Source organism: Vigna unguiculata, chromosome 5 (genome assembly GCF_004118075.2).
Source record: "Vigna unguiculata cultivar IT97K-499-35 chromosome 5, ASM411807v1, whole genome shotgun sequence".
Taxonomy (NCBI): Eukaryota; Viridiplantae; Streptophyta; class Magnoliopsida; order Fabales; family Fabaceae; genus Vigna; species Vigna unguiculata.
In genome coordinates, this window is record NC_040283.1 from 39,585,962 (window position 1) to 39,602,066 (window position 16,105).

General features: G+C 31.9%; 2 protein-coding genes and 1 pseudogene across 2 annotated transcripts; all 3 read right to left on the reverse strand.

The window, feature by feature from the left end:
• Positions 1–729: 729 nt before the first annotated feature.
• LOC114184703 lies at positions 730–2,625 on the reverse strand (annotated as a pseudogene).
• A 6,871-nt stretch (positions 2,626–9,496) lies between these two features.
• LOC114186180 (UDP-glycosyltransferase 79B30-like) lies at positions 9,497–13,696 on the reverse strand. Its single transcript, XM_028074212.1, is given in 2 exon segments — positions 9,497–10,530; positions 10,533–13,696. Coding segments are annotated over 2 exon segments (1,368 nt in total). The 5' UTR covers positions 11,017–13,696; the 3' UTR covers positions 9,497–9,646.
• On the reverse strand, positions 13,697–15,105 carry LOC114186179 (UDP-glycosyltransferase 79B30-like). The gene has a single exon (XM_028074211.1). It carries the CDS (start codon positions 15,077–15,079, stop codon positions 13,709–13,711), a length of 1,371 nt encoding a protein of 456 aa, XP_027930012.1. The 5' UTR covers positions 15,080–15,105; the 3' UTR covers positions 13,697–13,708.
• Positions 15,106–16,105: the final 1,000 nt, after the last annotated feature.

Here is a 16,105-nt window from a genome sequence, read left to right on the forward strand (position 1 = left end):
AATTTGATTTTATAAATCAATCTATGTTTTACATATGAGCACAATTAATTACTAAATTTAGTATTAGTATAAATAATAAAATCCTGTTACACTGTCGTTATTATATGTTATGATTTGGTTTTATTAGTTTTATAATTAATAAAATAAGCAAATTAAAAATAATTAATAAAATAAATTAATTGATAAATCTTTTTTAGAAATTAATTGTGTAATTGTTAATATAAAATATACAAATTTAAAAGATTTCGAAACATATACAATAAAGGAAAAAATCACTAATAATTAAAAAATTAAAAATAATTAATAGAATTAATTGATTAATTAATAACAAAAATTTAGAAATAAATCGTATAAATCAATTATAAGTTATAATCAATAATTAATATAATCAATAATAATGTTTAATCAAGATTACGTAAAAATGTTTAATCATAAAGTAGATATTACGTGTAATATCTATATTAAGTCGTAAGAATTGTACATCCGAGGAAAAAAAAATATTACAAAGAAGTCAATTGGATGATATAACTTTTTTATAATTCCAACTTTTATTGCTTTTATATAAAATGTTATTAAAAGTATTTCAAACCACTTAGAACTCTCGTACTTTTAGGTTACAATATGAAAGCAAATGAAAAAAAAGTAACATTCATAAAGAGTAAACTGTTTCTTGAGACAAACATTTGCAACCATGACGTAGAAACTAACTGATCTTGCTTTGGAATTGTATCAATCAACTTTCAAGAGGTTCTCTGAAAAAATACTGTTTGTGAAAACCATTCTCCGGTAATCTGCCAGGTATATTTCATTCACAGTTCCAATTAAAATATACAAAATCTCCAGAACTTAAGTTAAGAAAAATCCAACAATGTTTGTCTAGAAATACAGCAATCAAAGAGCAAATCAAATGAAAAAAACTGGGGATCAAAACAATAAAAGTTGGTTGGGTAAATCATTACAAGTTTATAACAGATACAACGTTGGTAGCTTAAAAATAGTTTTCCAAACCTTTCTTATCATTCCATAGTGTTGCAGCATAGTGGTTCAGAGGACTCTTCAAGTTAGGCTCTGTCATTAGAAAGTAAATTGCTGAGACAAGCATGAAAAGTTGAATGCAAAGCTCAAAAGATATCAATATCAAGATCAAACCTTCCAATAAACTTTGAATAGACAGAAGAATAATGCTCTAATCATAAGCTGAAGACCACTTGTCCTGTAGAAACACACAAGTAGGACAATTATTAGCCCAAACATAATGTGTGATGGATGGAATACTTGGTGCAAATTGATGCAATGAAAATCAAGATTTCATCTATAAATATACTTGGCAATTCATATTAATGGTAGAGCAAAACCCAATTAAACACAAATAATGAATACATGAAGGATGTCCGAACAAATATTGCCAAGCTGGTTAACGTTTGGATGAAAACACATTGTCTCAAACTTCACTTGTGGGGCTTAAAAGGGTAGTCCAGGGGGGAAAACATAAAGAGAGTTTATAAGATAAACCCTCATACAAAGTTTCTTTTTCCACCTTTAATTGTACCAATCCATGTAAAAATACTGTCACCATTAGGGAAAGCCGATACTCCAAGATCTCCTCCACTCATCTGCAGGAAAAGTCATTTTCAGCATTTCATAGTGTTAGTGGCTGTGACAGAAAAATAACAAATTCTAATAATTGGAAAAGGAAAGCATATGTTACACCTATGTTTCTTATATATCAGTTGATATTCCAACAGAGATAATTTACACAATTTACCACCCTAATATAGATGTTGATTTAAAACAGTACATGAATAAATAAACACATGCTTCGCAGAGTAAAACTTTTCAATTCTTCAAAATAAACCGCCATACTTTCTTTGATTCATAAAATAAAATTGTTCCATTAAACCATCAACTGGACCAAAAATAGAACAAAAACGGTCATGGTTTTCTAAATGATTCTTGCGAATTCAACTTTCTATATCAACATTTATTCTACAATCATGAAATGGTCCATAGCAATAGTATCAACAATAATCATATTTTTTCAACTTTCTATATCAACATTTATTCTACTGTTGTTTTATAGAGAAGTAGTTTATATCAGTTTGTGCAAACCACAACTTATCAATTAGAGTCAGGGAAAAGAATTTAAAAGTTTAAAATACCTGATGATAGACCCTTGAAGCCATTACAGAAGAAAAAGGATATAGTTCTTCTCCGAAGTGATTTAAAAGAACCTCTGAAGTTCCACCAATAATGAAAGCACCTCCACTTGCACCTACTACAACTTTTAGCTTCCCATTCTACATGGAGATAGTAAGAAATCATTGCAAGAGAACAATGAGTACCTTAACTAATAATAATGAAACATTTCAAAACCACATAGATGATAATGTGGAAAAAGATAGCCAAATTTAAGAGTCAAGGATTTGATACCTTAAGGGCAATAGTTGGTGTCATGGATGATAGTGGCCGCTTTCCTGACACAATGAAATTGGCAGGAGCTAGCGGTGGAACATCCTTAGAAACATTTCTAGGCATGGAAAAATCATCCATCTCATTATTCAGTACTATTTCAGTACTTGGTGAAAGGATCTTTGAACCAAAATATGCATTTACAATAGTAGTCATGGAAATGACATTTCTCTCAAGATCTATTACACATAAATGACTTGTACCATGATCATGAATTTGATTCCACCTGCCAAGACAGTTAAGCAAAACTTAGAATTTTGTATCGCCACAAATAAATTTAGTTAGAATATTAATTTAGACCTTGTTTATTTGAATCTATATATATTCATTTTAGTGACCACACATACAAGCATTTCCAACCTCCTTTTCACATAGTGGAACCAAATAATATGACAACAATCATCGTTCCACATCATATTTTCAATGGAATGTTTCACATCCTAAAAAACTAAAATCACTTACATGATCCAAGAAAACAAAATATGTATTGAGCTTACAACTCTAATCCATGCCACAAGTCTTATTGCCTCATCCACCGCACACTCGGATGACACCAAATATATAATATTGAAACCTATAATAAAAAAAGACATACAAATTGATAAGGAGAAAACATAACTACTGAGTGATTGATGAATTACAAACACTGAAAACATAACTATAACACAATAAATCATCATTATTTCCAGTCAAAATTCCATATTGTTTATAAAGCATATACCTTTGACCAGCTGTATGGATTGAGATGTAGTAGGGAAGAACTCCTTTGTCTTTGCTGCCACAAAATTAAAAGGGCCTGAAACACATTATCATTTGTCACATGACCCAGTAAACATCGGAACAGATTGGTTCAGAGAACAAAAATATTAAAATAAAACTAAAAAAATGGAGAAATAATAAAAGTTAAACCTTTTTTTGTCTTTTTGCATGAGAACTTCATCTTGATCTTCAAAAACCTTCCATCTTCTCTTCAAAAATCACTGTCAACATCCAATTTCGTCTGGGTAAGAAATAAAAAAATTTCCTTTAAAATAATTAGGAGAAGGGAAAAATAGGAAAAAGTTTGATTTGTATATAGATATATTCCTACTTTTACTTTCATCCCATTTTTAATTTTTATTTAATTTTATCTTGCTTTATTTTATTTTATTTAATTGTATTTAATTTTATCCTTTTTATTTTATTTTATTTTATCTTTAAACTTTTAATTTAAATTTTAATATTTTTTTTACTTTTCTTATTTTATTTTGTTTTATTCTTTTTGAAAAATATAAAAAAAAGTGAAAATAATAAAAATGAGAAAAAGTAAAATGAAAGTCAATGGTGCGCCTTCTCTACACTTTTGAGACTTGGCATGAGAAAGGAAATGGTGGGGAAGTGTATCACTGCGTGGCAGCGCCGGTGGAATGGCAGAAGCCAACCTGCATCTCACTTTTGGCCCTTTTCTAAAAACCAGCACAGAATATGAGCAAAAGAGGAAACTGGCATGGTAAGAACAACGGTTAAACCATTTGAAAAAAGGGGGACTCTGGCATAAGGGGCAGCTCACTCGCAGGGGGAGGGGATACGATTTCAAAAATACAGTTCATATAGGGCGGAAAAAAACATTTTCAAAAGGAGGAAGGGAACCGGTTTCTGCAGAAGAAAGGGAGAGTGGGGCAACGAAAAAAAGAGAGTTGGGGGAGATCGCAGAGGTTTGGAAGAACAAGACAAAGCCACAGGGCTGCACGAGTGAAGGAGCATCAAGAGGTAAGTATCGCTGCCATGGAAATGATCTGAAAATGTATGTGACTTGTTGTGCATGGTTAAATGACCGAATATGATGTTCTGTTGTGCTCTTTTGCTTGTTGATTCATACGCCTGTGTTGTGAAGTTGGGGTTTCCATTTACACTGTGTTTATGCCATCTAAATAAAAACAAAAAGTCCAACTACAACGACTAACATCAATGTCACGTAATGCACTCCATCCTCCTTCACCATTCTATTCTCCTCTCCTCCGCCTGTACATACATAACATGACCAGCTTTATCTTCTAACCTTCCACAAACACTTCCCAACCGAACCCCATAGCCACAAATTACCTCCGTTTATCCCTGCCGTCTCCATTCCCCAAAGGCAGCCAAATACACACAAACACCAATCCTTCCCGTTATTACCACCTTCCCGCCGCACTCATAGAATCACCACCTCAAATTCATATCACCACCATTTCAACCTGCAAATAAAACATACGAGCGAATAACCAGAGTCACATACATTCGTAAACCACTCATTGTTTCTGTTACAACCCCCACCCCTGCAATCCAATACCTGACCCCCATTCCAGTCTCATTTTCTCCAATCAGCCATATCCAATCAGAACAAAGAAGAGAGAAGATCGCCAGCGGCGCTGCCGCCGGCGAGTCGGAGCTTTAACGACAGCGACTCTAGTTTCGCTCACCAACATTATCGCCGTGGGCCTCTGTTCGGCCTCGTAGATTAGAGGACGCACCCCTTGTTCGCACCAGCGGCGCCGGCGATCCCCTCGACGGTGGCAGCGAGGTGGTGCGACGCGAAACAACTGCGGTGGCTGTCATGGCGGTGACGAGCCGCAGAGTCCTCGCGTGCCTCTCTTTCGTGCGGAAGAGGATGAGGGCGAAGGGGGCGCTGGCGTGGACGTCAGCGGCGGCTGGAACCGCTGACGGCGGTCTCCGGCAGGCGAGTCCTCGAGGCCATGAAGGGGATGAGTGTTGCCCCTGTCTCGCGCGCGTTGTAGAAGAAAGAAGAAGGAGATGTTTTTCAAATTTCAAAAAATATAAAAATATCAATTTTTTTTCAAACAAATACTTTTTTTAAAGAACTACGTAACCCTGATTTCTCATCTTTAATGAGAATACGTAGGACCAAGGTCAATCCTTGTCGGGCCCAAAAATCAAAAAAATATTTTAGTTTCTTTTAGTATTATTTGTCTCATTATTTTTGGGGAAAATTAATATTTCGAAAACCACATCAACTTTGCACTTTTAATTAAAGGTACCGCCTTTGGGCGGGCGATGTAGGGTGCTAACATCTTCCCTACGCGTAACCGACTCCCGGATCCAAAAATCTGATTTTTCGCAGACTTGTCTTATTTTTATGGTTTTCCATAGTTTTCTAAAAATAACTGTGGTGGCGACTCCCAATCTTTTTTTAAACTCATTTTCTTTTTTAGTTCACCTCCCGTCGCGATCCCGGTTGCGACAACCACAAAACTTACCCAACTCGTCAACCATAACCACGAATAATCCAAAAGAAACGTCACTGGGGTGAAGACGAAGTGAGTGGGAAAGGCGAAAATACTGCAAAAACAAATAAAAAAAGTTGTGAAACGTTCATCAAAGCAAACGACAAGTTCGACAAAAGCGAAATGATAGTGAAAATAACGAAAAATGAAAACTTTGGAACCCAGAAGACAAAATTGGAAACTTGCTGATGCAACTTCCATGGTAGCCACCACGTCCCAGTTTCAACTTTACTCAAACTGATATTTACATATATTTGTTTTTTTTGTTTAAAGAGCTTACCTTCTTAATATAAAGGTCATTACTTGAAGAACCAATATGCTTAAAGGCACAAACTTTCCCTGAATCATTGTAAAAGAAGTTTCTGTCTGATCCATTAACCACGTTGCCATCAATGATGCTGCAAAAAAATACCCTTTGATGAAGGACACCAGCAGAGACGAAACAAAAACGGATTTCGGTTAAAAAAATAGAAGAATAACCTTTTATGAAGAAGGAAAACTCAAGCTAAACTATACCTACCGTTCAATCCGACATGAACTGTTTAAGAAGCAGAAAAAACCCTTAGATCAAGATGAAGAAGGAAAGTTCAGAGAAGAAGTAGAAAACTATTTAATGAAGATCGAGAATGAGAACTCAAAAACAAAGTTGAGTTATTATTCCATCAACAGAAAAGTAGATGAAGAAGAACCTAGCAGAAACCAATAAAAATATCTTATCTCAACAGATGAAGAGCAAGCAAATAAATTTTCTTCCTTCCACGATTTGGCATAAAAGAGATCTGAAGCACAATATTAAAACTATTTCAGAAATTGGCTCCAAGAATGAATAATAAAAATCCGCAATCGAAATTGACTCATTCATCTACAGTATTCCCGCTCTTCAGTTACAGATTTTGAAGGGATTTCAATTTTAAAATAGAAGGCAGAGACGTGAATGAATTTCAAAATGGATCAAAATGGGTCAAAATGAGAAGCAGAAACGTGAATTTCAAACCAAGCCTCTGCGTCGAAATGAAAGGTGGTCAAATCAGTTTCAGAAGCATTTAAAAGTTGGCGAAATTACCAAATATCCAAACACAAATTCACTACGGAGCAGAAAACAGGGATAAAACAGTAATAACGTTTTCAGCTACTTAAACCATTCCAATAGGGTATCAAAATGACGAAAAAACATATTTATTGGACACGTGTCAGATAATTAGATAGGGGTGTTATGGTAATATCCCCAGTAGTTTGTTTTCTTAGTTTTTAAGTAGATGTTTATATGTCAACTTAGTAGCGTAGTACATGTCAAAGTCAATATTCTATATTCAATTTAGTCCCAATTTTGTTTAAAATTAACCAATTTTGTTCTGTGACCAAATTTAATTTTTATATCAAAGTTATAATGATGTGAATTTTAATATATAATATAAAAATATTTAATAAAAATGTGAATTTTAATATAAAAATTATATTTGGTTTCAATTTGGAGAGAGACCAATTTGATTCATGTTAACAAGAATTAGGACTAAATTGAACAAAAATAATAAATATAGGAATCAAATTGAATATAAAACATTAACTTTGACACTTGGCACGTTGTTGGGTTGACACGTGAACATTTAAAAAAATTTAATAAAAATTCAAAGAAATTCAAAAATATTCAAAAAAATTTAAAAAACCACAAAGTGACACGTGGCAGTCACTGTTCATGACCATTAATAATTTAAACCGTGTTAGCAAAAGATGACCAAATTGAACAAAATTGACAAAAATTAAAACTTATTTGAATACAAAATCAAAATTAGAACTTATTTAACAAAACTTGAAGAGAATTAGGAAAAAAAATATTTTAACCTAAAAATAAATAACAAAATCACAATGGTTGTCAAAAAACAACCAAAGAATAATCCCTATATATAAATTTTTATAACACACAAAAAAATATTCTCAATCTTTTTAATGTAACACTTAAAAAAATAAATAAAACGGTAATTTTAAAAAAGTCTACTTTCATATCTGGTCAACCTATTAACTTTATCACAGCGAGAATTGAAAATTGAAAATTTGTTCATGACAGACTTGTCATGTGAATAGTTGTAGACAAGAGTGTATTAAAATTGATAGAAATAATGACTAAAGTGTAAATGACCAAAAGAAATCAAAGGTGGTAGGACCTATGTTTTACCAATGAAGTTTGGACAAACATGCTTTCGCATCCAACACGCATATAAAGTTATCTTCCCGAGAAAACCATCAATTGAAGTAAGAATAGTAAGTAAACACTTACAATAATTTATGTTGTGTTCACTCGGAGGAGAGTGATCGAGAGAAAAGTGAGTGGATGAGAGAAAGTGAGTGGATGAGTTTGAGTTGATTTAAGAGTGAAATTTGTGTTATTTTTTTTAAGAGATTTAGACGTGATGGTGAGTAAATTTAGAAGTAAACTTTGTGAAAGTTTGGGAAAGATTTTATTGATGTGATAGATTAAAAAATATGTTTTATTAGAAGTAATAATCAAATTACCATTTAGCCCTTAGTTAAATTAGTGTTGTAAATTAATTTGTTAATTTTTTTAAACACATCAAACGAAGCAGCCATGGCGGAAGGGGGGAAGATCGGATATGAAAAGGACACAAAACAAGCCGTATCCGATCCCATAAAAGGTATCCGATCCACACCACACTCGTATCCAATCCACAGCCAAACGTATCTGATCCAATCCAAGCTGTCTGGATTTGATCCACTCACGTATCCGATCCAAACTCCCTGGATTCGATCCACTCACTCACTATCCGATCCAAGCTGCTTGTATTCGATCCACTCACTCATGTATCCGATCCAGCACAATAGGATCCAATCTTTCACTGAACGCCTTACAATCTTTCAATTCGTGAAGTGTGCACCGGGTGTTGTGTAGTCCAGTGGAAGAGATGATGAACCTCGTGATGCCCTTGAAAATAGGGGAAAATAAAGCATGAGTGATATAGCCTTCAGGTGTTTGTTGAACAAGTGATACCGAGTAAATATAAGGCTACATTTTTTTTTTTTTTCATTTGGACACATATTTTAAAGACAACGTTTATAAAGAATATATAAATAGGTAACGTTTCATAAAGTCTTTGATAATTTTTAAATCATATTTGTAAAAAGTGTTTTTTTATAATTTTTAAGTCATATTTGTAAAAATGTATTGGTCATTGATATTTTTTAAATTACACTTATACAGTTTTTATCTTTTATATGTTTAGAAAATATTTTTTTATGTATTGATAATTTCAGTGTTGCCTAAAACAAAAGATGGTATAATGGAAGAACATTTCTCTTATAATGTTTTTCAATTTATATTCTTCATTTATTTATTTTAGGCACTTTACCACTTTGATTTCTTTTTTTTTTTTAAGTAATATAATTATTTCTTGTTGACATTTAATTTTTAAAAATTTAACATGTAGACCTACGGCACATATGTTCTAATAAATGTCACACTAAAAACTTTTACATAAAAAATTATTCAATAAACCACATGAGTCAATATTAGATTAAAATAATCTAACATTTTTACATTAAACGTCATTTTAACTTAAAAAATGTAATTAACAATATAGATATATAAAATTATTTATAAAGTCTATTATATTAACAAAAATAAATTATCAAAATACAAAGTTGTTAAAATCTTAAACCTATGTAACACAAAGAATAAAGTAATAATTAAGAAAATACAAAGTTGTTAAAAATCTTAAACCTGATGTAACACAAAGAATAAAGTAATAATTAAGAAATTGAAGAGTAGTTCAACATCGATGGTAATTTATAAGGTAAGACAAATTTTTTACGGAGATATCTCTTGAACAGGAATTAAAGAAATCTCTCAAGCATTAATCCTTCCTCGTACTAACATTATGGAACAATCTTTTAAAACTTGAAAATCATTTGAGTAAGTCTTGAAGTTTTTGACAAAAGCCATCAACACAAATTGACTCTAAATCTTGACTTACTAAGAAATTCTTTAACTTTGCATGATTTGTTCTAACTTCTCTACCAATCTCATTCTTCTCATCCATCGCAATCTTCACTGCTTTGCACACACTTTCCTTAGTAAACAAACCATCTTCTTCACCTTTCTCCACTTCAACCCCAACTCTCAAGTTGCTACCCATCATCCTAGCGTTAATGATATGGTCACCATCAAGTTGTGGCAGTAACACCATTTGACACTTATTTACTAATGCCTCAGTCAACGAACCTGAACCACAGTGTGTTATGAAACAACCCACTGATGGGTGTTGCAAAATCAACTGTTGTTGTATCCATCCATTATGAACAATCCCTCTCCCTTCAACCCTTTCCTTAAACCCTTCTGGCAATGCAGCTTCAATTGTCTCAAATCCAATAGGAACTTTTAAAACTACCAAAAATGGAAGTCCTATAAGTTCAAGACCCAACAACAATTCTTTGAATTGATCATGTGGTAGTTTCCATTCACTTCCAAGTGCACAGAAAATCACAGAATCATCTTTGAACCTTCCAAGCCATGCACTCCATTTTTCCTCTAAAACAGTGTTGGGTGACTCAGGTATGATAGGACCTGAAAGGAGAACAGACTTCCCATACTGCTCTGCAAGGTATTCAACATAAGGGCCCTCAATTTCTCTACAACCTTTGAACCCAATTGCATCTGATAACATTAAACCAGTGTTGAGACGGTCATAGAAGAGAACACCACTACCAAACTCCCAATTCCTTTTAGAAGCAAGGAAATTGGCTTCATGTGCATGAAGCTTGATAGATGACACTGGATACCCAGGAGGGGTTGCATAAGATCTCTTGCAGTCATGTTTTGGCGCATCCTTGATGGGGATCTTACATAAGATACTGTTGCTGGGCCAATAATCCAGTATTGAAAAGATTTGATCCCCATGGGACGAGTCAAGTTTGGTAGCCAATGTGTGAAATCAAAGAAAACAATTTGCGGTTTTAGCTGATTGAGGAGAAGCTCTATATCCCTCTCTGTGTGATCCATAGCTGTCATGATAAGTGGAGCTAAGGAGAAAGACACATCGGAAGTGGTTTCTGCACCATGAGGAAGGCCTTCAACATGAGGAACATTGATAGGGTAAAAGGTGATGAGATGTGGGAAGAGGTTGAATTGCTCTAACTTGGATTGGGTTCTTCTAGGGATGAAGAAGGAGATTTTATGTCCTCTTTTTGCTAATTTGTTGGAGAGGTGGAGATAAGGTGTTAAATGTCCCATGGCAAACCATGGAAACATTCCTATGTGCAATGAAGATGCATCCATTTTTTTCTGTCTGCAATTTGAAGCTTCCCGGCTGCATATTCAAATTTATAAAGCCAGCTTCCTGAGTCATTAATTTATTAGCACGTTTCAATAATTGATAAACATGTAAACTTAAAATATGAAACTTTTATATTAACACTAGTTAGAACCTTATGAGAAATAATGGTGGTTAGCTACATATACTACGTTTTCTACAAGTATTTTAGAAATATCCTTTTATCTGTATTTTATAACAAAATTGTTTGACAAAAAAATAATTTGACAAACTTGAGAAAAAGTTTGTTTTTACAGATTAAAATACTGTAGTTTTAATTTTTATTTTTAAAACTTTTCATTTCGGTTCGAAAAAAGACAAAACGTTGGGTTTGTTAAATTATAAAATGATAAAAGAGAAAGTATACAGCATAAAATCCAATCAATCCACGTGTGTATTAAAGTAATGATTCTAGCCCATTAAAAATTTATACCATCATTCTACAATTCTTTTTATTAATTTTTTATTTAATAATTTAATATTTTATAAAGAACTTAATTTTATATTTTATTATTATTATTTAAAGATGATAAATGGTTGTAATATGAAAAGTGGGTTGTGAAAATAGTTTTTTCCGCTTATAAATATAGAAACGTTTGATTTATCATTTATTAGCTGGAAGAAAGTTGCCCTGAGTTGTGATCCTTACTTTATTTATATGTTTCATCAAATTAGGTCGAAAGTATTAAATTGGAGCATGTATTATTATAATCCCAATGCGTGTTCACCTACTTGATTCCTCCCAGCTACACAAAACAGTTACAAATTTGTCGTGTTATTCTGACTTGCATTTAGTTGACCAAATCATTATAATTAATCAAAAATCTGATTATATAATAATATGTAGTAAAATATTTTTTTTAATTTATAAAAATATATGAGTATTGTTAATAAAATTGATGACAAGGTAAAGAAAAATAAAAATATATGGGACACAAATTTTCAAAGTAAAAAGTTCAATTATATCAATAAAGATGAAAAAGGAGTTCCTGAACAAAATGTGTAAACAATATATTAATCAAAACAAAACAAACAATATATAATACTTTAAAAATTGAAAAAATTGTCATTAAGTCCATATAACTTTTTTTTTTCTTTGAACATCCGATAATTGAAAAGAATTTTTACCCATAAAATAAACACAATCTTATAAGTAATTGAGGAAGGATAGATGTACTTTCTTTGGACTTTCTTTAGAGGCATTTTATTCTCGTAGTAAATGTAACACTCAATTTAGTCAAATTTATTAATTTAAAGCATTATACAATTGATAAAGAAAACATCAATTAACATATAAGTATATAAAATACATTTATAAATAAGAGAAATAATTTTTAACAAGATTTATCTTTTACATTTTTTTTTGACAGTTTTAACGTCCGCTAAATGTGTTATTTGAGATTTGCTCTTTTCTAGGAAAAATTTAATAGATTATCAGCGAAATTTACTAACCTCTGAAAGTCATACTTACCTACAATTTTAAAACTCCTAGTATTTTACATGTGGTTTTGTAACCCCTTATTATTTATCAACGGTTCTAGAACCCCTATTATTTGTTGGCGATTCTAGAACACCTATTATTTCTCGACGATTTTAAAAATCCTAGTACTTTACAGAAGTTTTAAAAATCTCTGCTACTTTCCAGAGGTTTTAAACCCCTCATATTGTGTGTCAATTTTGAAAAGTTCTTTTATGTTTTTACCCCTACAATGTAATTTATTATTTATTGATGTTTTTATTTGGTGTTTCAAACCCTCTTAATTTTATTTGTTGTATTTTTTTAATGCACATAATTCCTAAAACATATGAAAAATAATAGAAAGTAAAAATTCTAAAATTTTGATATTTATTTATAACTTGATTGAAATTCATAAAAAGAATAGGGAATATTGTCTATAAGTTCAAGATAAACAATAAAGTTTAAATGTTCCAACTAGTGAAATATTATAATATCTTTGTTTTTATAGTTAAAAAGTCAAACATAATAAAAGTCTAATAACATTCTTCAATTATCAATATTGATCTGAATCATTTGTTTCTTTATCATGAACACTCCCTTAATCACATATCTAACATATACAAAATAATCATAATTAGAAACATTCTTTATCATGTAAAATATATATTAATATACTAAATATTTAAATATTATTGGTGACAGATGAAACATGTGAAAGTTCAAGTGTGATGATAATCATTAGTATTGTAAAATTTATCTGCAGCCAATCCATTCCCTTTCATACCTCTCCTCTGCTTACCTCATAGCCACACTTTTTTCCCTATAATCCCATGTGTGTTCACCTACTTGATTCCTCCTAGCTACACATTAGTGACATGCATTCAAGATCCAGATTTTAACTTTTTTTTTATTTTAAATATTTTTCGTGTTATTGTGACTTGCATTTAGTAGACCAAACCATTATATTTAATCAACAATATGATTTTATATATATATATATATATATATATATATATATATATATATATACTACAAACATATTTATTTTTAACTAGAATTATTTTTGGTGTTTCTGCGGTTTTAACCCTACTAATGATTTTATCTGGAGTTCTCTCTTGTAAAAGTCAATGTATCTAAAAGATTATCGAAAGTTTTCAGCAACTGGAACTAGCGCATCTTACCAACAGTTTGAGTAAAAATTATTTGAGTAGATCATGAAGCTTCCGACAAAAGTCATCTACACAAGTTGACTCTAAATCACGACTTACCCAGAAATTCCTCAATTTTGCATGATTTGCTCTAACTTCTTTGCCAACATCATTCTCTTCATCCATCACAATCTTCACAGCTATGCTCACACTCTCCTTTGTGAATAAACCATCTTCTTCACCTTTCTCCACTTCAACCCCAACCTTCAAGTTTCTACCCATCATCCTTGCATTAATGACATGGTCACCACCAAGTTGTGGTAGTAACACCATTTGACACTTATTTACTAATGCCTCAGTTAATGAACCAGCACCACAGTGTGTTATGAAACAACCCACTGATGGGTGTTGCAAAATCAATTGTTGTTGTATCCATCCACTGTCAACAATCCCTCTCCCTTCAACCCTTTCTTTAAACCCTTCTGGCAATGCAGCTTCAATTGTCTCAAACCCAATAGGAACTTTTACAACAGCCAAAAATGGAAGTCCTGTAAGTTCAAGACCCAATACTAATTCAAGGAACTGATCATGTGGTAATTTCCATTCGCTCCCAAGTGCACAAAAAACCACAGAACCATCCTCGAACCTTCCAAGCCACGCACTCCATTTTTCCTCTAAAACAGTGTTGGGTGGCTCAGGTATGATAGGTCCTGAAAGGAGAACAGACTTCCCAAACTGCTTTGCAAGGTAGTCAACATAAGGGCCCTCAATTTCTCTACAACCTTTGAACCCAATTGCATCTGATAAGATTAAACCAGTGTTGAGGCGGTCATAGAAGAGAACACCGCTACCAAACTCCCAATTCCCTATAGAAGCAAGGAACTTGGCTTCATGGGCATGAAGCTTGATGGATGACACAGGGTACCCAAAAGGGGGTTGCATGAGATCTCTTTCAGTCATGTTTTGACTCATTCTTGGTGGGGATCTAACGTAAGAAACTGTTGCTGGACCAACAATCGAGTATTGAAAAGATTTGATCCCCATGGGACGAGTCAAGTTTGGTAGCCAATGTGTGAAGTCAAAGAAAACAATTTGCGGTTTTAGTTGATTGAGGAGAAGCTCTATATCCTTCTCAGTGCGGTCCATAGCTGTCATGATAAGTGGAGCTAAGGAGAAAGACACATCGGAAGTAGTTTCTGCACCATGAGGAAGACCTTCAACATGAGGAACATTGATAGGGTAAAAGGTGATGAGATGTGGGAAGAGGTTGAATTGTTCTAACTTGGATTGGGTTCTTCTAGGGATGAAGAAGGAGATTTTGTGTCCTCTTTTTGCTAATTTGTTGGAGAGGTGGAGATAAGGTGTTAAATGTCCCATGGCAAACCATGGAAACATTGCTATGTGCAAAGAAGATGCCTCCATTTTTCTCTGAGCTTTCCTGCTTCATATTCAAATATATAAACCCGAATCCTTAATTTATTAGCATGATTTCAATAATTGAAAATCATGAAAACTTAAAATATCAAACTTTTAATTATGGTGAAAAAAGCGTGTATGTATATAATACATAAAAGGCAATCCACGTTGATAATATATTATTGTGAAAAACATTAATATGTATTGGTTGTTTGTTTTTTAGTGAAAGAAGTCTTTTCTCATTGTCCAATCCATACCTACCAAGCAGAGTGATGTACAGGAGTGTTAAAAGTTGAGAGATTTGAAAGATTAAATGAAAATTAATTAAAGTGAATTTAAAAAAAACTATTACTTCACTGGTGAAGATAAGTTATGAATTGAAATTGAAGAATCTAAACAAATAATCATTATATTTAAATATAACATTATATATTTAAGATTAATTAACCATTGATAAACATACCTAATATATTTCTGAAAATTATTTTTAGTTTGATTTTATTTCACTTCTTGAAAAGATTTCAACATATTTTTATGTATTTAAAAAATTATTATAAAAAATTCAACATTTTAAAATAAAAAATATTACAACTATTTTTTTTAAAATGTTCAAAAATTTATGTTAACAAATGATCTAACTTGAACCTTAAAATATTAATTTGAGTTTTAATTAAAATTAAAATTAAATCAACTTAACCACACCCATTCAACTTTTATGTATAACTAGTAAGAGATCCGTGCGTACACACGGGTTTCTTTTTGTTTTTGTGTTATTATTGTTGTAAGCATTTTGTTTAAATGTTATATACATTATATTAATGAAAAATTAAATTAAATTATTGTTATTATTAGCATAATTTATATGAACATGTAAATATGTTTTAGATATTAAAATAATTACATTTAAGAATAAATCTGAAGATTGTAATTTTGTTGGCAAGATATAGTAATCATAGATTCAGGTGTCTTTTCAATATGTCTGGGTCATTTTATTAATAATTTACATTAAGAAAATTAATATTGTTTTTGTTA

Bases quoted from the DNA above. Each gene is read 5' to 3' on its own strand.
- LOC114186179 (XM_028074211.1), bottom strand. From the start codon at position 15,079: ATGGAGGCATCTTCTTTGCACATAGCAATGTTTCCATGGTTTGCCATG.